General features: G+C 40.3%; 1 protein-coding gene across 3 annotated transcripts in view; it reads right to left on the minus strand.

The window, feature by feature from the left end:
• LOC148016207 (Transducin/WD40 repeat-like superfamily protein) overlaps positions 1-23,293 on the minus strand; it is an 85,957-nt gene that overhangs the window by 15,020 nt on the left and 47,644 nt on the right. Inside the window, exons 2-6 of one of the 3 annotated variants that reach the window (XM_087664122.1) lie at positions 16,976-17,073; positions 16,757-16,818; positions 16,552-16,661; positions 16,299-16,406; positions 16,145-16,190 (exon numbers count right to left, since the gene is read on the minus strand). In XM_087664122.1, the coding sequence (XP_087520248.1) occupies positions 16,145-16,190; positions 16,299-16,406; positions 16,552-16,661; positions 16,757-16,818; positions 16,976-17,073 (424 nt within the window). Of the gene's footprint in view, positions 1-16,144; positions 16,191-16,298; positions 16,407-16,551; positions 16,662-16,756; positions 16,865-16,970; positions 17,074-23,293 lie in introns of all 3 variants that reach the window. The other 2 variants (XM_087664121.1, XM_087664120.1) reach the window with 2 other exon arrangements.

Below are 23,293 nucleotides of genomic sequence, written 5' to 3' on the forward strand. Positions count from 1 at the left end.
GGAACATCCCTACTGACAAAGACTTTCTTCATGCATGGGTCATACAAGCGATAGTCCTTGCTCTCCGAACTGTAGCCAATAAATATGCATTTTACAGCCTTCCCACGAAGCTCTTTCAAAACATGTGCATAGGCTATGCAACCAAACACCCGAAAGTAGTCTACTTTGGGTTTCTTGCCATGCCAAGCTTCGAACGGTGTGATCGTCTTCAGTGCCTTAGTGGGTGTACGATTCAACACATGATTTGCACACTAAAGGCCTTCTAGCCAAAATTTATGACGTAGCCCCTTGCTTTTTAGTATACAACAAATCATCTCCATAAGAGTCTGATTCTTCCTTTCAGAAACATCATTTTGCTGAGGAGTCATTCTAACAGTGGCTTGATGCGTAATCATTAATGCCATGATCAAGCAAATATGTCTCAAAAGCACGAGACATGTACTCCCCCCCTCTATCTGTGCGAAGTGTCTGCACTTTTAAGTCAATTTCAACTTCAAGCTTTGCAACAAGATGTTTGAAATGCAATGTGCATGAACACATCGGATTTTATCTTCAGCCTATACACCCATGTATACCGAGAGTAGTCATCAATAAATGTAACAAAGTACCAATGACCTCCAAGTGCACGTGTCCTCATGAAACCACAAACATTAGAGTGAATAAGCTGCATTTTTCGGACAGCACGCACTACGCCATCCTTTTTTAAGGCAAACCTACGCATCTTGCCCAAAATACATCCCTCACATACATGGGGAGGTGGAGTCTCCACTGGAGGCAATGCATCTACCATATGGCACCTCTAAAGGGTCATCAAACTCCCAAAGCTCGTGTGTCCATGGCGGGCATGCCAGAGCTCCGCATTTTGCATAGCGAGAGAAAGAGTAGTGATTGCTAAAGCATCATGAGACTGTCTATCACATGTATCCAACAAAAATAGACCCTTATGCAGGGTGCCAAACAACCTAAGTGCATAATCCATCTCTCTATCTCTAACAATGCATTTGCCATCCTCAAATATGACCTCAAAGCTATGCTTATTAAAAGCAAAGATAGACAACAAGTTCTTTGTAATGCCAGGTACAAAAAAGACATCTAGAAGCATGAAATCGCAACCATCTGCAGCAGTAATAGTGATTGTCCCAATGCCACATACATCATAACTGCTACTATTCGCACATGTAACACACTTCCCAACAAGGGCTGAATGCAAAGAGGTAAACAAACACTTCTTGGAAGTGATATGCTTTAACACCCCACTATCAAAATACCATGTTTGCTACGTTTCAATAGCATTAAATGCTGAATCAGCCATTGAAGAATCATAAGTGCATGTGAGAAATGCATAGTCCTCCTTTACAAAGTTGACTGAAGTATCATCATCAGTAGATTTGATGGCTGATGTTTCTTAGACAACCAAACCGGAGTTCTTCTCCTCCTCTTTGGTCAATCTCTTTCTGCATTCATCGATATAGTGACCGGGCTTCTTGCAATAATGGCATTTCCCCTTCCTTTTAGTCTTTTCTGTGTCTTGGACAACCTTATTTGATGCTTGTCCAACATCAACCTTTTGCTGATTTTTTACATTTTGCTTGGCTTTCCTTTGCCTTTGAACTTGGAAAGCATAGCCGCATCACCTAAACACAATGCCACATTCTTCCGAGTCTGTTCCTCTTGCAACAAGAGGCCTTCCAACTTCACAAATGTAAGGGGCTACTACCCGCCCCCCTCTCTCAAAGACAACATCAAAGAGGTGTGGAAACCAAGATATGACTCTGGAAGAGGGTTCAATGTGATGTTTACCAATTCAACATCCTGAATGACCTCATCAACATTGAGTAGCTGCTCACACAAATCCTGTATGTGAGTAAGGTGCTTTATTGTGCGATCGCCTTCATCCATGGTCACATTGGCCAACTCTTTGCGGAGATAGGATATCCTGGCCTCATTATGTGCAACAAACATACACTCAAGTACATCCCATGCTGATTTTGAGGTCTTACAAGACCGAATGTGCGGAATAATTGCCATTTTCACTGACAAGGCAATCAAAGAAAGTGTCTATGCATCTTTTGAGTCCCATTTCCTCTAATCCTCGATAGGAGGGAGAGAAAAGGCAACAACAGTAGCAGCACCAATAACACCACCACCAGCACCAACAACCTGTCCTTGAGCGGTACGCTGAGATGTCTCAGGTGCAAGACCCTCTAGTTGCTGCAAATCACCTGTAACATAGTCCCACAAGTCCTTCGCTACAAGAAGATACGGACCATAAAACTCCACTGTGGATAGTTTGAGCCATCAAGTTTGTCCTCCTGAGTGAGGACACCAAGGATGTTGCTCTGAACAATATTCCCCCGACGTGCCATGCTGTCAATGATAGACAAAAATCTGCAACCAAATACTTCAATGCTGAAGTATAGAGTATACTCCTCAGAGTCCACAAGATTAAGAAACAAGTACCATACTATCACTCAAATGCCAAAGTGTGCACAATGCCACCCAAATCAGCACTCAGCCAATAAATTACAGCACTATACTATTGTATCATACCCGCCTCGAAATGTGTGTCCACAAAAGTACAAATATAGCAACTTAATGCTGATTCTTACCAAAATTTACTGAATTTTCCCAAAATTCTCTACCCAATTTGATTGTAACAGCAATTAAATGTTGTTGTACTGCTTGTAGCTTGCCTTGGAGTGCGTGTCAGCAAAAGCCCTATATTTCTTTCTAAAATTTCGAAGAATTTGAAGAAACTTGTACCTTGCAGCTAGAATTTCTGCAAAAATATTGCCTCGGGATGTGTGTCAATAGTGAACAGCAGCTGATATCTGCCTCGAGATGTGTGCCGGATCCAAAAAACTAAAAAGCCCCAAATTTTATTGAGCCAATGTGGAAGAAATTGTATGAGTTTCGTAACAATTTATGCAAAGGGCCTCCAATCGGGCAAAAGCCCCAAATTTTTTGTGGGAATGTCCAAGAAATTGAGAGATTTGTTCAAATTGGTTGTCAATTTGAACTCCGGGAGCAAAAATTAGCAAAAGCCCCAAATTTTTTGGTAGCACGAGCTGAGATTCGAGAAGAGATGGCTGAAATAGACTGGAAATTCTAGAAATTTCGAGAAACCCAAATCTGAAAATTAGGGTTTCTGCACTTTTTAGGGTTTACAAAAATTGGCGAGCAGGACTGAGAAAATGGCAGACAGAGCTGAGAAAATGGCGGGCAGAGCTGAAAACAGCAGCAGCTCTTCCAAAACAACAGCTCCTTGGGCTGCGTGCAGGCCTGCGTGTGGGACTGCGCGTTGGGTTGCGTGCAGGGCTACGCGCAGCCTGAAAACAACAAATCTGGAGCAGATCACTGAGCTGGACAGATTTGGAGCAAATGGACAGATTTGGAGCTGATGGCTGAACTGGACAGGTCTGGAGTAGACAAAAGACGGCTCAGCTCCATTTCAGCAGCAACTCATTGTAGGTGAAAACTCTTCCTCAAGCTGAGCCCCAACAACCTCCCACTTAAAGGCGAATTTGCCCCAGTGATGAGGAGTGAAAAGAAAAAAGAAAAGACAATCCAATGTACACATGTACAACATGATGAGGATAAATGTCATCTCATCCAACGTCCATCAATCTCCTGAGGAAGGCAAAGCACTCAGTAGTGAGGCTTTTCATGAGCAGATATGCAGGATCTTTATTACTGGAGATCTTGACAAGGTCAACAGACCTGTCCTCCACGACCCTAGGTATGAAGTGATACCTCACCTCAATGTGTTTCTTCTTCACATGGAAGACCAGATTCTTGGCTAGCTAAAATATTCACTACATAGTGTGTTTGCTGCATTAAACATTGTATTTTATTCAATATTCATTCATCATCTTTCACTAGGTTTATTGTTTGTGAGTTACCTTGACCCTAACTATGTTCATTTATCAAACTATGCATTTGTCATATGATTGTGTTATGTTTTCTTTGGTGGCGTGTTTCTTCACATGGTATCAGAGCTAAGTACTCACTGAAGAAACCTAGACTTTGATCAAAAAGCTCATTTCAGAGACAAAGACTAAACAAGAGAAAATGACGTCGGACACTTCCACACCTACTTAGTCCCCAAAGGAGCCTATGCCAAGAACTGAGCAAGAGTGGCATCCACTACCAACTCTGCAAGATTCCGACATGCCCAAAAATCCTTCTAACTACGTTGGAGACACACATCACTATGCTATCAAAGATGGGGAGCTACAGTTGATCATCGCTTACAAGGCGAAGAAGTCAAAAGAGCTACGAAGAATAGCCTTTTAACAAAAGCTACTACAAGAAGGTATAATTGATTCTTTCTTGTCAAATCTTGCACATAAATCTAATGATGTTGCAAGGCCATCAAGATCTCCATCAAGGATGAACCCCCTCTCTTGGAGAGAGAGATCCAAAGTATACTTTTTATTCTCAACATATCTCTCCTACTTCGGTGCAAGGTACACAAGTTTCAAATATGCGGCTGTGTATTACACAAGTACAATAAACGGTCAACAGCCTAATGATAAAGAGAAGCATCGAAAGGTTCTACATCCTCAAGTGTAGACCTGTGGCCTATCTCAACAGGAGTAGAGATAGGCTTGCAATCTTCCATCTTACAATGATCGAGGAGCTAGCCAATGTACTTTGACTATTACAAAATAATGGCCCCCCTCAACTATAATAAATTGGATGTCAAGATAGTAGTGCAAGTGCCCAAGATCTGTCACATCAAAAGCATGCTGCAATTCAGCTTTTAAAGCTGAAATATATCTCATGAGGTCCAATCAATAGCATAGCATCCACATAAAGAATGAGAATCAAGAGGCTATCGCCATCTGTGCCGACATAAAGTGTGCTCTCAATGTGTGATTATTGAAGCCAAGCACAATCAAGTATACATGTATCTTCTCATACTATGCCCTAGGTGCCTGCTTTAAACCATAGTGGGCCTTATGCAAACGGCACACTTTGCTTTCCGACCCTTTCTGAACAAAGTCAGGAGGTTGAGAGTTTCCTCATGAAGATCACCATTCAAAAAAGTAATTTTCATATCCAACTAATGCACATGCCAATCATAATGAGCAGCCAAAGCAATGACATTCCAAAAGGTGGTCATACATGAAGTGGGTGCAAACGTCTCATCATAGTCAATCCCATGATATTGGGTGTACCCTTTGGCAACAAGATGTGCCATGTAGTGACCAATGCTACCATCAAATCTGATTTTTAATTTGTAAACCCACTTAGTGGCCTATAGCACGCTTGCCAGCAAGCAAGTCATATAACTCTCATGTGCCATTTTTATCAATAGAGTTTTAACTCTAATTGCATAACTACCATCCAATGTTCGTTTTGTAGAGCATCATGTAAAGAAATAAGTTCATTGCATGTAGTAGCTATAAGTGCCTGCACAACCAAGTTACCTCTGCATGGCGAGTGGCTGCTCTAGTTCCACCAAGAAGAGGAATGAGTTGTTTATTGTCCCGTAATGTTTCTAACAGCCATCTAGGGATTGTTTTAGCTTCCCGAATAGCAACCCTCTCATCAACCACTTCATAATATGCCTTGATCAATGGGCTGAAAATTAGATTGTTGTTCAGTATGTATTTGCTACTGTAAACCCTCAATAGGTTAATGAAATTTACCAAAATCAAATCCACTTTGCTGAAATAAAGGCAACAAACTATCAAACATGTCCACAGGCCCTCCACATTGGGTTGATTGTTGCAGTCCATGAAAGACTGACCTACATATTTAGTGAATACCACATCTCTACTAACAAGATCCTTGTCGGTGGAGGATTGGTACAAGCAGTACCCTTCACTTTCTACACTACAACAAATAAACATGCATTTGACAACCTTGTCTTCCAATTTATGTCGTTGTGGTTGTGACACTAAAGTATATGCCAAACAACCAAAGACACGAATATGTGAGACCACTGGTTTCCAACCATTCCAAGGCTCATAAGGTGTACAATTAGCCAATGCTTTAGTTGGGCTGTGATTCAGCAAATACACTGCACACATGATAGCATCAAGCCAAAACTTTGGGAGCAACTTATTGTGTGACAGCATACAACGTTCCATTTCCATCAAAAGTGTGATTTTTTCTTTCAGTCACGCCATTTTGTTGAGGTGTGTAAGGCATAGTACACTGATGGATAATGCCCCTTTCAGCCAAGGAGTTGTAACTCCTATGATATACACTTCCCCCCTTGATCAATACAAAGTGTAATCAGCTTGCATCCACTGCCATTTTCAGCTGAGGCCAAGAACGTTTTAAAGCATACAAACGCTTCGGACTTATGCTTCAAAGCATATGCCCAACAATGACAAGTCATGTCATCAATGAAAGTAACAAAGTACAAGTACCCTTCGATGGAATTTAACATGCAAGGATCCACAAACATCACTATGCATAAGCTGTAATTTCTAATCAGCACGCTTATTACCACCCTCAAGAAACAAAGCACGATGCATTTTGCCAACAAGTACACAACTTTCACATGCATTGTGAGTAAGTGCTTTCAATGCAAGGAGATCAATCACCATATTTTTGCTTCTTAGACATAGCAAACTACCATAATTTAGATGACCAAACCAAGCATGCCATAACTCAGTGTCATCCACAATGGTGGCATCAATATGTAATGCATCCTTTGATGCTCTCCTCTCATATAAATCAAGTTAATAAAGTCCATTGTACAAAGTACCAATGACAATGAGGGAATCCCCATCACTGCAATCATAAACACCGCATCAATCCATTGACCACAAGACCAGCACATGCAACGGCTGAAACTGAAAGCAAGTTTTTCTTTATGCCTAGCACATACAAGACCTTCTCAAGCATGATATTTTTTCCATTCACTGCAATAATGGGAATCTGGCCAATGCCTTGAATGGCATACAAAGCATTGTTTACATGTACAACCGATCCCCCCTTTTGTACATTTGCATATGATACAAACAAGTCACAAAAGGATGTTATGTACTTAGAAGCGCCACTGTCAAAATACCAAGTGCTGCAATTTTCAGCAACTGAAAGACCATGCCCATGTGAAGAAGGATCATATGAACAACACACAACAAAGGCATAAGAATGAAGCTTGCCAAATGTGTGGTTGCATCCTTTGTGTTTGTTGAATTTTCAGCAACACTCATGCTTGATTGTTTCTTCTTTCACTTGCCATCCACTTTTCTGCATTCTTCAATTACATTCCCCGTCTTCCTACAATAATTGCACCTCTTTTTCTTAGCACCATCATTCTTGGTGTTTGAGGAGTCCATAAAAGAAGTTGTTTTTCATTTTCCTTTAGAGTTTGATGACTGCCATGACTCCCTTTGTTGCGATGGTGGCTGCAAATGCTTGATTATCCATACTTATATTAAAGAGATTTAGCCTTGATGGCTCTTCTTGCAACAATAGTGATACCAATGTATCAAATGTGTAAGCATTAGCATCTCCTTTTGCAAGTAAACAGAGTATAGTGGAAAAACTCTTATAAATATCAGGTAGGCCAACCAAGACCGTAGATACAAGAGATGCATCGAGAATGATTTCATCAATGTTAGCGAGCTACTCACTAATGTCCTCGATACGTGTAAAGAAGGTATCCATAGAATCACCCTCTATCATGTGCTCTATCTCAAGTTGCTTACACAAGTAGGCTACACGAGCCTCATTGTGCACCTGATACAATGAGGCAAGCTTATCCCAAGTATCCTTGGCCATTGTGCACAACTGAATGTGTAGGATAACCTATCTCTTGCATGAAAGTGCAATCAAAGCATGAGCTTGGGCATCACGCCTATCCCATCACAACTGATTTGCTATGGGAGATGCAGGAGGAGCTAGAGTTGAAAATCCACTAGTGATTGTGGATGAGCTCAAAGAACCTATGGCATTCTGTGCAGGACCTGTAGGACTAACTTCTAGACCACATACATAACCCCGAAGCTGCTTACCAACAAGTACACGCTTCATCATATATGCCCATATGAGATAATTAGTGACATCTAATTTGTCCGAGTCCCCAAACATGTTGAGCAAATCATTTTGCCAGCATTGTATGCTGAAATTTCTGGTTCATCTGTAGCCAATTGTTGTCCAAGGTACAAGAGTAGGTGTAGCTTAAAAAGAAAGCAAAGAGAATACCAAAAAACTCACAATTTTTCAAAAATTTGATGGCATCCATAAAGAAATTGCAGCTGAAAGAGCTCCAAATGTGTAAATGTCAATGTACAAGGTGCAATTGGCCTCAATGTCAATGAATTTGGGGAAATTTTGCAAAAGCCCCAAATTTTGATGCAAGACTGGGCAATATTTGAGGACCAAGTGCAAATTCCCAAAGTTTTTGTGAGATTTGAGGTTTTTGAGCAAAAACCCCAAAATTCAAAAAAAAATTGGGGGAAATTGGGATTTGCTGCAAAATCCCCAATTTTGTGCTTCAAAGGGCCACTACGGACAAAAAGAAGCAATTCAAAGTGACTTAATATTGATTAAGGTTTGGGAGCCAAGTATTTTAATGAAAAATAATGACGAGTGTCACCAGCAAATATGCAAAGATTGTCAAGCCATTAAATTATAAGTATGATGTGTTGCAGGCTGTCGATGTTGCCTATCGACGTGTCTCCAAGCGTTGGTGACCAAAAATGTGCTATCAACATATCAAAACAGGACTATCGGGGCATATGTGACAATGCGCAGACTATCGGGGCCGCACAGGGCAGGCAGGAGTTGCAGACAGATGAATTACAACTAATGCATGTTGCTAGGCTGATTGACGAGGCTGAAGGCAACATAAAAACAAGACGCCTATTAGGATGGCGACAAACAAGTCAGATCTCTTAAACATCCGGAGCACAGGTGTTGGACAGCTACAAACAGGCCTATCGTTATGAACTGCAGTTAACAAGAGGGCTGAAGGAGGCACGAACAGGCTGCACAAGGTGGAAGCTTCATGGACAAGTTTTGTAGGGCCTATCGGCAATAAGAAGAGCAGCCAAGCTAAAGGCTCAGTGGCAGCTCCAATGGTGATGGCAACAGCTAAAAGATATGCTCTAATACCATTGTTAGGTTAGGGTTCAATAGCACGCGCACACACACACTCACAGTGAACAAGTAAACAGCAAGAGAGAAGAGACTGCTGGAAGATCACATCCACTATGTGAGAATGAATGAAAATCCAATCCCTAAGGTACTAAGTACCACACCCACTAGCAAGTATTCACACAAGGAAAAGGCCCTTCCCCAACTAGAAGGTAAAAAGTGCCCGTAAGATAAGGGAGCGTTCACACCAGAGCATGGAAGGAACACAATAAGTGTGACACTTATTTCACGCCTTATTGATCTACTACATTTCTCCGCCATGACCATTACTACTCACCCTTCCTCTAAAGCCAAAGTAAGAGCAATGCCCCAAAATAGCTACTACAATACCAAGCGTCATAAGACTTATACACATATAAAATGATAGGGTGAATTAAAGTATAAATAATGTCCCGAAATAGTTGTTATAATACCAAGATCGACAATGACAAAGCACAGACTGATTAAAGAACACTAATAGGGTTAGGATAACTCAGAGACAATGAACACGATGAATAATCTAGAATGAATGAATCTGATTAATACGATGTTCATGTAGCAAACACACTATGTAGTGAATGAATATTGAACCTTGAACTCTAGTGTCTCGAGGACCAAGGCAAAGGTAATGAGCTGGAGAGTGTGTCATACTCCGATAAGACATCTAGCAGCATCAAATGCAACAAGATGAATGTGGGATCCGTGTCTTCTACAAGCAAAGAAGAGAGAAAAATTTGTAAACACAACCTTTGATGATGGGCAACAGCCTTGGCAGCAACAGATGGGTCAAAATGCAGCTAATAAATGATAGTGGAGAGTCAGATGGCACAAGCCACCAAGCTGTGATGCAGCCTCCTAGAGTGGTGATGTGAGTTGGCAGCAATAGTGGGGGATGTGGACTGCACAAGGAAGGCTGGAATTTTCTTGGAAACAAACGCAAGATGGGTGTAGACAATCTCGAACAACTTTAACTGAGATGTCCACCACAAATAGCATGTGGGCAACAAAACTCTAGCACTTGAAACCTACAAAAACGAGATTAGACTAAGTGGGAGGACACCCTATCTATTTATAGAAAATTTGGTGCCTCCCAAATTAGGGTTTACATGTGGGACACTGAAATACTCTCAAACCACTCCTGTTTAAAAGAAATGATTAAAATTCATTACTTAACTCGAGTTTTGGGGTTGTTTAATGAAGGCTAATTATAATTTAGCTCAACACAACCATGATGTTATTGGAAATAAAGGCTCACCATGCCTTTCACACTGTTTAGGTGTCAACGCACCCTTACACTCTTGTACTTTATATATTATCTAAACCTAAAAGTGGTACACCTGTCATTGTACCAAATACTGATTGTGTCGTTCTTTGTCTCCTCCTACTCACTCTTTTCTATGCTTCTTCCTGCATTGTCTGCAATCTCGATCCTAGCAAGCCTATCAAACTGGTATTAGAGCAAGTGACTGATGCGAGCAAACAGGTTGCAAGTCAACGTCACAGTTAGTAGTTCAGCAAGCAATAAGTTAGTCGGGCAACAAGCCACAAGCTCGTCGGCAGGCAACAAGTAGTCGAGGCAACAAGTCGCAGTCTAGGTGGCAAGTTCGACGCACGGGCGATAGGTCGCACGCTCATCAGCAAGCAACAAGTAGTCGGGGCGACATGGCACAGGCCAAGCGGCAAGTTCGACGGGCACAAGTGATGCCAAGCAAGCGACACAAAGCAAGTCTAACCAACGCAAGATAGGTCTTGGTCAATGCCAGGGCATGCCCGTTCTTTTTTTTTTCTCTCAATTTTCCTTAGTTTCTGCCATTTTTCAATCTCCCCTTTTGTTGGGCATTCACACGCACAAGCACAACGTACTATTTTGCCCAAGAAAATTGAGGCTTTTCTTGGATTTGGGGACTTCAACACAGGACAAGACAATCCAACTCAGAAATTGCACATTTGGTGCACACTTGCCGAAGAAATTTTGGGGCTTTTTACATTTTAGTGGAATTTCTTCAATTTCACCGAAATTTATGCACTCTGAACTCACGAAAATTGGGGCTTTTATGAAATCCCTTCAATTTGTGCAACAATTGTTTGGCATATGCACTTGGGTACATGTATTGATGCAATCTGGATGGATTACCTTCTAAAAATTTGGGGCTTTTGATCAAAATTTTCAAATCGGTGCCCGTGAACACTTTTGGAGCAAAAATTGCAGAGAAATTTTGGAGCTTTCACATGTAATTGGTGCCTTGTTCTCTAAATGTGTCAGTAATTGCTTGAGGAGTGCAGCAACAAACACTTTTTAATTCTGAAAATCTATTTGCAAACCTAAAATTTCTGCAGTCCCGGGATTTTCATTGTTGGTTGGTACTTCCAATGTACCGTGGTTACTTGTGTGGCATTTGGGCTTGCCTTTGGTGACTACTTAGTTAATTTGGTACTGCAAACTATGGCTGGAAACAGTGACAGCAGCAATCTTTTGCACATCAAGAAGCTTGAGGGTGCACATAATTTTGCAATATGGCAAAAACAGTGCTACAATGTCTTGGTGCAAAAGAAACACGTGAAGCCCATCAAAACAAAGGGAATAAAAGCAACAAACGTGAAACAAGACGAGTGGGATGACTTGGATAAGCTTGCCCGCTCTACCATTGAGCTCTCAATGTCAAACAACTTGCTCTTTAACATTGAGAAGCTGAATTCAACATATGCAATGTGGCAAAGGTTGAAGAATTGTATGCTCAGAAAAGTGCAACCAACAAGGTTTATTAGCTGAAAAAATTAATGGACTTTCATATGAAAGGTGCAGCCATGTTTGTACATTTGAACGAGTTCAACTCATTTTCAATCAGCTAATTGCTTTGGATTTCCATATTGATGATGAGTTCAAGGCTACTTTCTTGCTACACACTTTGCCTAAAAGTTGGAATACTTTCAAGACAGCTTTGAGTAACTCGAATGGTTAGTTGTTATATTCTGATGTGGAGAGTTCTTTGCTGATGGAAGAACTCAATAGGCAAAATAATTCAGCAAACAAGTCTTCTAATGCATTGCACACTAGAGACAGATTTTAACAAAAGGGCAGTTTTGAAAATATAGCAACAAGTCTCGTGGCAAAAATGTGGAGTGCCATCATTGTGGCAAAAAAGGGCACTACAAAAGGGATTGTTTTCAATTGAAGAAATAGAAAGGCAAGAACAAAAATACTGAAGACAACAAGGCTGAGAAAAAGGATAGCCAACCTGCAAAAGAAGAGCAATGTGAAAATAAAATAGATTAATGTAGTCACTCACGAGAATGACAGTGACGATGATGTACTTCTTACTTCTTCTTTAAGTGCACATGCATTGATTGCAGATTCTGAGGATGGCATGCACACTTGGATACTTGATTTCGGTGCGTCCTTTCATGTCACACTACATCATGAGTGGTTTTCTGATTACAATGGTGTACGTGGTATTATCCACTTAGGGGATAACTATGCATGTAAAATTGCATGCATTGGCATTGTGAAATTAGAATTTCAACATGGCTCCATGTTTGTTTTGCATAATGTGAGACATGTATCTCAGCTCAAGAAGAGCTTGATAAGCACAAGGCAGCTAGATGATGAAGACTATCACACCACCTTAAAGGATAGCAAATGGAAAATTTGTAAGGGCTCCAAAAGTGATACTTTGTATCCTTTGCATGTATCTAGTGTGTGTGACCATGTAATCACCATAACCGAGTAGCCAAGTGTTTCTTTGTAGCATAGCCGGTCGCGGGACACATGAATCAAACTGGAATGAAAGTGCTTTCTCGCTTAGGTTATTTGTTGTCTTTGAGATATGCTGATTTTGAACAGTGTGGTCATTGTATTTATGGTAAACATACTCAAAACGTCACATAAAAAATCCCTCTAAAGTCTTCACCCTTGAGTTGATACATTCAAATGTATGTCAAATGCCAAGATTATCTCTAGGGGGAAAGAAGTATTTCATTACCTTTGTTGATGATGCCACATGCAAAGTATGGGTTTATCCAATCAGTCGCAAAGACGAGGCCTTGGATAAATGTAAAAATTTATTAGCACTTGCTGAAAATCAGACCAACAAGACATTAAAGTGCCTTCGCTCCGATAGGACAACAAAGAATGCCTGTTAGAAAACAACAAATACATGCTGTAAATGTTCCTAAAAACGCAAGGAATGATGCTGAAAATGATTGGCAAGATATTGCCCATAATGTGCTACAAATTCAGCAAAAACATGTGCGTTTGAAACAACCAGAACCAACAGTACAGCATATTGAACCTGCAAAAAAGCAAGCTGTTAATGCAGATCTACAAGATAAACAGCCAGCAAATCTTGACCATTAGGTTCGTAGATCAACCAAAGTGCAAAGACAACCAAATAGGTTTGTTCCTGGTGTTAACTATGTGACTGATTATGTCATGTTGACAGATTGTGATGAGCTGTCATGCTTCCACGAAGCAATGGACAAAAAAGATAGTAAGAAATGGCATAACGCAATGCTGTTAGATATGAAATCTCTCATAAAAAATGGCACTTGGGATTTGGTGCATTTGCATAAAGGATAAAAAGTACTACCATGCAAATGGGTTTACACAATGAAAGTCACTTCTAGTTCTCTACCGAAGTACAAGGCACCCCTAGTTGCTAAAGGGTATAAGCAAGAACATGAAATTGATTTTGATGAAATCTTTTCTCCTGTAGTCAAAATGACTACTTTGAGAACCATCTTGGGCTTGGTTGCATCTGAAGATATGGAACTCATACAAATGGATGCAAAAACCCCTTTCTTACATGGTGATCTACATGAGAAGATCTATATGCAGTAGCCTGAGGGTTTTGTTGCAAAGGGAACAAAACACATGGTATGTAAACTCAACAAGAGTTTGTATGGGTTGAAACAAGCACCACGAGAATGGTATCATAAATTTCATACATTTATGCAATCTCAAGGATTTCATTGTTCTCAAGTTGATCACTACTTATACACCAAGAAGGCAGCAGATGGCAACCTTATTCTCTTGGTTTTGTATATGGATGATATGCTAATTGCAAGCAATGTTCATGTTTTGGACTCCTTGAATCAGAGTTTACATAATAGCTTTGATATAAAGGATCTTGGTGAGGCCAATCACATTCTTAGCATGCGTATACTTAGAGACAAATCGAAGGGTCTTCTTTATCCGTCACAGTAGGAGTATGTCACTAAGGTTTTGCAACGTTTCAATATGGAGGGGGAAAAATCCATTAGTGTACCATTACCTCCATATGTGAAACTTAGTGCAAATGACAACCCTACATATGATGATGGAAAGGCTGAAATGACCAAGATATCTTATGCTTCAGCTATTGGTAGCTTGATATATGATATGGTTGCTACACATCCTGACATTGCATTTGCGATGGAAGTGGTTAGCAGAAACATGGCATATCTTGGCAAAAAGCATTGGGAAGCAGTGAAGGGTATCATGAGATACCTTAAGGGTACAAAGAATTTGTGTATTTGTTTTGGTAAGCAGAAGTCATCTATTGTTGGGTTCACAGATACAAACTATGCTGGCCATCCTGACTATAGGTAGTTTACTTCAGGATATGTGTTCACATTCATTAAGCAGTCTCTTGGATATTCGGGCTACAAAAGTGTATTGCATTGTCTACTACAGAGGCAGAGCATATGGTTGCCACTAAGACATGCAAAGAGACTTTATGGCTTTCACGTCTCGTGAGGGAGCTTGGTATTACAAAGGTTCCTATCCTCCACTGTGACAGCCAAAGTGCTATCATGCTAGCACAGAATCTTGTCTTTCATGCAAAGACAAAGCATATACAGGTGAAGTATCACTATCAAGGATGCACTTGACAGCAAGAGCATTGAGCTTGTCAAGGTACATACAGATAATAACCTTGCAAACATTCTTACGAAGGATCGTCTAGTAGAGCGGCTTGCTCATTGCCGCCAGATGATGGGGGTTGGATAGTATATGTGTATTTCAACTTTGTACATACATAGACTTAGCTGATTCTTTTCTCTACCTTCAGGCATATTGCCTTTAAGTGGGAGGTTGTTGGGAATAAAGGCTCACTGTGCCTTTCACAATGTTCAAGTGTAAACACACCATTACACTCTTGTACTTTATATATTATCTAAACCTAAAAGTGGTACACCCGTCATTGTACCAAATACTGATTGTGTCCTGCTCTCACTCCTCCTGCTCAGCCTTTTCTATGTTTCTTCTTGCACTCAGTCTACAATCTCGATCCTGGCAAGCCTATCAGATGCGTGCAGCATCTTTATGGGCTCCTAGCCCCTGCACTTATGATTGGCAATAACATTACAAACAAAAGCTCTTAGATCCTTATGATCTTCAGGGTGGTTCACAATAAACCTCAATAAAACGTGAGATTATCAGAGCAAAGCTTGCAGCACTTTCCATGCTAGTCAAGGCTCCAAACCATCTCTTACGTAGAGACATACCATATAGATAAGCCAAACAAATACCACACAAAAACCCTAGAGTCATCATTCAGCATCACCCACACAAGTAATCAATCTATCCAGCCCCATGCTCTAAGGACTAATGGCATACGACATCCTACCAGATAGGTGGCAAACCTCCTCTCCAAATCATCCACCTCACAATGGTGGCTCAGAGTATAGAGAACCTCAAGCATTAGGGTTGCCAAGAGATCAAGGCTACTATGTGCAAACCACCACATTTATACCAAGCACAAATTGCTCAAATCCAGGCACAGCATCATCAAGGTGCAGGGCAAAGTAAGAGCTTATGACATGTCACAATGATGTAACAGTCATTCTCACCCCCCGGCCCATATATGACTAATTACATTCCATCATATCCATTGTATAGAGCTTCATCATGAGATACTCTTATAGCATGCTAGATCTGGACTAGACACAAATTGCTTGAATAGAATTAATTTATCTTCGGCTTTTCCATGATACTAATTTTACATTGTCAAAACTATCTAGATTAATGTGATTATGGAATAAATATGGACAGGAATTTCACCTTATTTGTGTGCCCTTTATATTCTTGAAGCAGGTCTCCTGTAGACCTTATAATACACAATTGAAGATGTTAGAATAAGACTAGAAATGTCACATAACAAAAATGGGTAAAAAAGGGATATCCTTTTTAAGGACTTTCCATTCAGAAAAACAACCTTTCCAAAAGTCGCAGGCTTGCATCAAGACACCCCCCTAGTGTGCACTTATTGTCATTTGACAAAGATATACTTGTCACTGGTTGTCCCACAGTATCCACAATCTCTCTACCACAAAAGCATTCACAGAATAAGATTAAAAGCGTACTTTAGGAACCAACGATCATAAATCTGGATTAGCAGATTTTGAAGCCACTAAAAAAAGACAGTTTTGATGTATTCAGAATATTGAGCCAACAAAAAAAGACATTACCTGCCAGCACGAACATCAAATGTGCGAATTGTTCCATCCACAGAACCACCTATAATTTCTGTTGGTGTAACCACCAGGGATGTAACACTGTCTGAGAATGTATCTATTGTCTGCAGCAACCATTAGAAGCCATCCACTGTGCTTATCATATTCTTGCCTGTATTGAGTATTCACATTATTGAGCCAAAAATAAACTTTGTCCTACTTGAATTGGTTCCACCGATTGTGAACGGCAATCCCAAACCTTCATAGAACGATCATATCCAGCTGAAACGATGACTGAAACATATTCATTAAACTTCACAGAATTGACCTGCCATATGGAAGCAAGTCCAACAACTGAAAACAGTGATAGATCTAGAACTCAAGCATGCCTATTCTACTGCCGACAAAACATCAGTGCAAAGAACTAACAAGACCTCACTGTCATGCCCACGAAATTTGCGGATAACACGGCCTGTAGAGACATCCCAGTAAAAGAGCTGCCGGTCCCCTCCACATGAACAAAGTCTTGAATTGTCCCTATGACATGCATGAGAAATCCACATATGTTACTACCATCCAAAATATCAGAAATGCCTTCCAACAGCATGAAATCCACACACACCGACACACCAAAAATGTCTGCTCAAGTTTAAGTCATGTACTTTTACTTTTTATAAAACCCCATCTGCAATTTAAGAACAAATGAAAATCAAAGGAAAACTGCCAACTTTTTGAGCAATTGATGGAGCATCAGAGTTTAGATTATCAAAGGAGAAAGTAATCATTTGACTTCAAGGACTGAAATCGGCATGTAGATCTGATCAGGGCAGTCAACATAAACTTACAACGCACACACTATTCATTTCAGCAAAGAAAATAAATGACACAAAGAACCTAAAAGCTAGACACTCGTGCATAGTAGACGACACCTAATTGGCCATCAAGGTGAGCACCCCTTACGGTACTTCTTCAACATTAAAGATGAGCCTTTACACAAACCACTTCCCTTGCTGTTCATCGTGAAAAACCAGCAAGCATGCATCTTTTCTTGCTGCTACAACTCTCCCAAAAAAACAAGAATGGAAGAAAAGAGCAGCCCCAAATAGCCAAGATCAAGTTTCTAAATGAATAACCGTCAGATCCTTAATCCAATCTCGGATTTAATTAAGGGTTGATTAATGACTTAGTCATTAATCATAAGTTAGCTACTCACTAGACCAAACTTAAGCCCAAAATCTACTTTATAACTTAAGTGCCCTAAGTGAGCTGCTTACAAGGCGAAACTCTCAATGTAACTTAATTCTAAGGTGCAAACTTTCAATTTGATGACAATTTCACATTGCACCTTGTTCCTTTTACCCTATTCTTGTACCATGTAGCATGTACACTTGTCTACCACAACTAGGTTCCCTATGGGTTGTAAATTGTTGCCATGTCAAATGTTGGGGATGAAAACTAGTGAGCATGGATGGAAATGGCTAACAAACATGACCAATGCCAAACCTACAAAAGTCCTTGTCTAACTTAAACTCACGTTGTACACTTCTTTGCCATCGTCCTTGTCACTAAAATGACAAATGGACTAGGTAATTTAATTAAAAATGGACTCTAATTTTGATACCTCTAGCTCTAATATTGTTTTAAGCCTATTTCACACATTCCTCACATCAACATGCCCCTTGCTGCTCTTATCTAGGGCATATCCTCACCTGCCTTTCCAACATTCATGCAAGGGCCCGCCGATCAATCCTCGTTTCATTCAAACATTATTAAGGTTTTGTCTTCTCATTCTCTAATCTTTTTCTCTCTATCATGTTTTCACTTTCACATGCACACTCTCAATGTAAACGCCCACCTAGAAAGGATAATGAAGACAAATGATTCAAAAGAGAAGGGCAGTGTTTTTTCTAGGCCCTCCAGGCTTCAAGCTACTGACATTCTGGCAATTCGACTATTTGCTTGGCTCCAGGTGACAATTGGACTATAAATGCCCCGAACAATGTGATATGCTTAACAATTATAATATTTGTTCGTTTTCAAGACATATACTTTAAGAAATGGAGAAAACGAATACTTAAAGTATAATTATTTATAAATTTTCAAACATAGAAACGTAAAAGTAATGAAGACAAGATTGAGAATTAAAGATGAGCAAACCCTCTCCCTCCTCCCCCTCCCAAAAGGAATGTATTTCTACTCAACCTGAGTTCTTTAGGAAACAGCTCAATCAACCTAAGAGTGAGAAGTAGTAAATCTCACTCTCACAAGATCATAGAAAGATATATATGCACACATGAATCACATATTATGCAATGAAAACAACCGATTTCTTTATAAGATGAGAATAGAAAGAAAAAAAATCGGTTTTTCTCTGTTGATGAATAGCAATACATCAATATGGCTCTCTTTTTGTTTTTGGAATGGAAAAAGAACTCAATAAGAAGGTATTGTAATAAATTTACAGGTTTGTCGTCTTGTATAACAGTAGTGAAAACAAAGCAAATATGTAGATATTCCATGATGGAGGAGTAGAGGATCATGAAAGAGATGGATGGAGACAAGATTAGGCTATTTTCAACTACTATACAAGAGTTTACAACTAAGAAAACCGATATAGTGTCACGGGGATGTGAAATTTTTGAGATGCTTCAGTCTTGCTAATATCATTTGATTAATTCAATAATCAAATATATGCAAGGTTGTAAAGCATATGTGATGCATATGGCATTTCTTTCATGGTTATAAGCCAAGGACCCCAAGAACAAGTTATGCCAACTAGGTTTTGATTGTCAATTGTTATCTGTTTTGGCCCTAGGAAAGTTCATTGGCCATTAAGTGTTAGTGGTGACGCTAGGGACTAGCATTAACCAAGTAATTAATGCCCGTCTAAGGGGCAATGAAGGTTGGAGCTAGTGGATCCAACTCTATGAAGGCTTTTACTGTAGGTTCTGGAGGGGGAAACAAGAAAGCTAAGAACAAGAAGCAAAAGCAAGTTCATCATTCGGAGTCTTCCTCGAGCTCTAACACAAATTCAGCAAAGCCTAAATACCCCTTATTATGAAAAGGGCACTCATCTCGAGAAGAAGTGTTGGAAGATATGCCCTCACCTTTGTTTGGGTGCGAAGAATGGCATTAAAACATCTAAGTCTTCCTCTACCTCTATACCCATTGTTACCCATGAGTCCGTATTCCTTCATATCCAGATATTGAAGGAGCCTTCTTCAATGGTTGACTTGTCTTTAGAGAGCCCTTGGCTCATCAATAGTGGTACTCCGAGTCATATGACTCCACAAGAAGATATGCTATAGGACCTTCGTCTATATGAGGGTTTAGTCACTATTGGTAACATTTATACCATGCCGATTAGTGGTATTGGCACTTTCCAATTATTGCTAGACCGTCCATTGAGCTCCATTTCAAAAGTACTATATGTTCTAGACTTGGGCTTTCCCTCCTATTGGTTTATAGCCTTACTAGATTTAATACCCAAGTTGTCTTCACCAAGCAGGCTGTGTTTATTGAGGATTCTTTTTCTAGATTTATTTTAGCGATAGGTTGACAATAGTGCATGTCCTACAAGCTCCATTCCCCTTCTCCTATGTAGGGTCCTCCAAGACAAATTTCTCTTGTATGCAACCAACCTTCCTCCTTGGATAGGGTGGTAATAACCTAATTAAGCACTAATAACAACAAGTAAATAAATCACATAAACTGAAAATATACACTTTACCATTTTAATCTTGCACAATGGACAACCTCTTGTATCCTATAGGGTCATTTCCATCCCCCATTTCCTTTGGTAGTCCCCTCTAACTTCCATCCCCTTCACAGGGGAGCAATACCGATGATGCAACTGCAGATTCTCTAGCCCCTAGTGTTTCAAAGGGAGATCCCTAGGATCATAGGAAGTTTCTTTATCAACAAACTTCTTCAACTATGGCATTCCTTTTGCCACCCTTGGATCCCTTTCATCTTCTTTGACCTTCAACCCCATCACGGACCTGAGAAAGGATATTAGCAAGACCTGAGAGAGGATGTTAGCAGTTGTGTTTGTCATACACTATCATCTCCTACCTATGAGCCTTAGTCTAAGTCAAACAATGACATTAGGAGCTGTGACATGTCTGTCATGTGTTTTGACTGAGAAAGCACCTCATTTTAGAGCATACATTTCTCATTTTAGTCAAGATCTAGATATGTTCACATTAGCTAATTTATTTTTCAGCATGTTTGACTGTCCAAGAATGTTATGGTAAAGTGTGTATTTCATTTTATGTGCATTTATTTATTGCTGTAAAACCACCCTATCCGAGAAGGAAGGCTGGTTTCATGGTTCCGTTGTCGGGATACATCAAATCTCTTGATTTGGTGGGCCCAAGGCACCTGATTGCAAGCCAAAGCTTTGTGCTAGTGTTGATCTTTGTGCTCAGCTGAGAAATTACAGCAAGATGTCTTCATACAGTGGGATGCAATCAAGCAGTAATGATGCCTCTCATGATGCACATTCACATGGGGAAGAAGGAAATGCAATGCCTGATCTTGGACAAGGCACAAATGAGGGACAACGTGCTGAAAATGTGGCTAAAGGCCAAGATGTTGGACCCTCAATGTAGAAAGAGGATGATGATCAACAAGGGGAAATGGAATTCGATTATGCATTCAAGAACCGAATGAGGGCAACAGCCAATATCTTTGCTGAATTGGCAAAAGATCCTCAATTTACTCGATTTTTGAACACTCCTACGATGGACAACAAGGGCCCTCAATGTAGAAAGAGGATGATGATCAACAAGGGGAAATGGAATTCGATTATGCATTCAAGAACCGAATGAGAGCAACAGCCAATATCTTTGCTGAATTGGCAAAAGATCCTCAATTTACTCGATTTTTGAACACTCCTACGATGGACAACAAGGGCAAGAAGAGAAAATCCTCTTCTAGAACTTCGGGACAGCAAGATGCACCGAAGAACAAGCCAAAGCCTTCTCAAGATACTCTTAAAGATGCTCATGGTGAAAAGCAGTTGGTGCCAGTTGGGCAAGAAATGCAAATGCAAGTTCATGATGTAAATGCTAATCCTATGGTTTTTGGACAACAAGGTTTGCATGAGAATTTGGGGCAGCTAGCTTACTTTGGTGGTAGCACAATTTTTCATGCTATGATGGGTGAGCAACCGAACGTAGGAATATATGGCACACCTCCCCATAACTTTCAGCAACCAATGCATAGCTTGCATAACCCAATGTACTCAGGTATGGCTCATGGAATGCATAATCCGATGTATGGCGGCATCGGTATGATGCCTGGTGTGCAAAATCACGCATATGGACAAGCATCGGTACCCCGTCGTGCTTTTGGGGCTCAAGGAATGAGTGTTGGTCATGCAAATGCTCCGTTTAATGCTGGCTATCATGGAAATTGCCTCTACAATAACAGATACACTATGCCTTTCATGTAAGCTTGTTGAGGCCTTTTTATGCTGATGTACCTAAGGATGTATCTGCTGAAATTCAGTCCAATGTAGAGGAACTGAATGAGATATTGGTATCTGAGCAAATTTTGGCACATAAAGAGAAAAGGTCAAAGGTAAAGCTTCCATAAGCTATTGGGTGAAGTTTCACAACTGTTCACCAATGGATGCTAAATGGATGGAAGAGGATGACTTGGCAGACCATCCTCAATTGAGGCAACTTTACCTTGATGCCTTTCAGTTAGAGCCGACTTTGGATCGGACTCTTTCAGGTTCAGCAGGGCAAGGGTCCAGAGTACCACCTAATACTCAAGGGGGAGGTAGCACTTCCACTTCTCTAGGAATGGACTGCTCTTGTGTATAGTGGATCTTGGATGTATTCAGCATGCATCCAAGGTATTGTGCTGACAATATGTCTGCCACGAGGTCAACATTCAGTGTACTAGCCACTATGGTATGTATGGACATGGGTATTGTTTTCACTGTAGCTCTAAAATTGTACATTTGCATCAAGTTATGATCATGAGAGACTGATTACCGAGTGCTAGTTTTCAGTGTATGATCATTAGTTTCAATGGTATTCAATTGGTTCTATGGACAGCAGCATGTGTATTGAATGCCATTGACAATTCAGCCATGGTTTCCGCTCGGTTTATGCTTTACTATGGTTGTGTAGTCAGCACTGTTGAAAAACAAGAGTTTGGGATGCATCCGATGAATTTCTGGCAACAGTTTTGGACTATTGTTGAGCTTTATGCTATGTTTATGCTGGCTGGAAATTTTCAGCAAATGGTGGACATATGAGATAGTTAGCCAGCAGCGGCCAATGTTGTGTTGACTATGATGCCTTGTGAAAATTCCAGTGCAGTATTGTTTGCTTTGACACATTACAGTGCAATTGAGGATGATTGCAAGAATTTCAAGGAGGTGGTCTATCACGAGGACGTGAAAATTTTATGCTTTGCTTATGTTTTATTGACATTTGATTAAAGGATTAATCAAATGTGCAATTAAAAGATGCACATGTATTGCACATGTCAGGTGCAAGCTACTTTTTCACAGTTGAAGGCCAAAGGACCCTATCAAAAAAATGGGTGTCTAAGGCAAAAGTTGTAACAAGTTACACTTGTTAGATTCTAGGTGAATTTTGGTGTCAGTTTACCCCTAGGACAATTAATTGGCCATTAAGTGTTAGTGGTGACACTAGGGACTAGGCATTAATTAATGGATTAATGCTTATCCAAGGGTCAATTAATGTATGGGACCACTTTGGGTTGCAAATGGCCT

This window comes from Lygodium microphyllum, chromosome 23 (assembly GCF_053477565.2).
Source record: "Lygodium microphyllum isolate KBCC chromosome 23, Lygodium_microphyllum_v1.1.10, whole genome shotgun sequence".
NCBI classification, from domain to species: domain Eukaryota; kingdom Viridiplantae; phylum Streptophyta; class Polypodiopsida; order Schizaeales; family Lygodiaceae; genus Lygodium; species Lygodium microphyllum.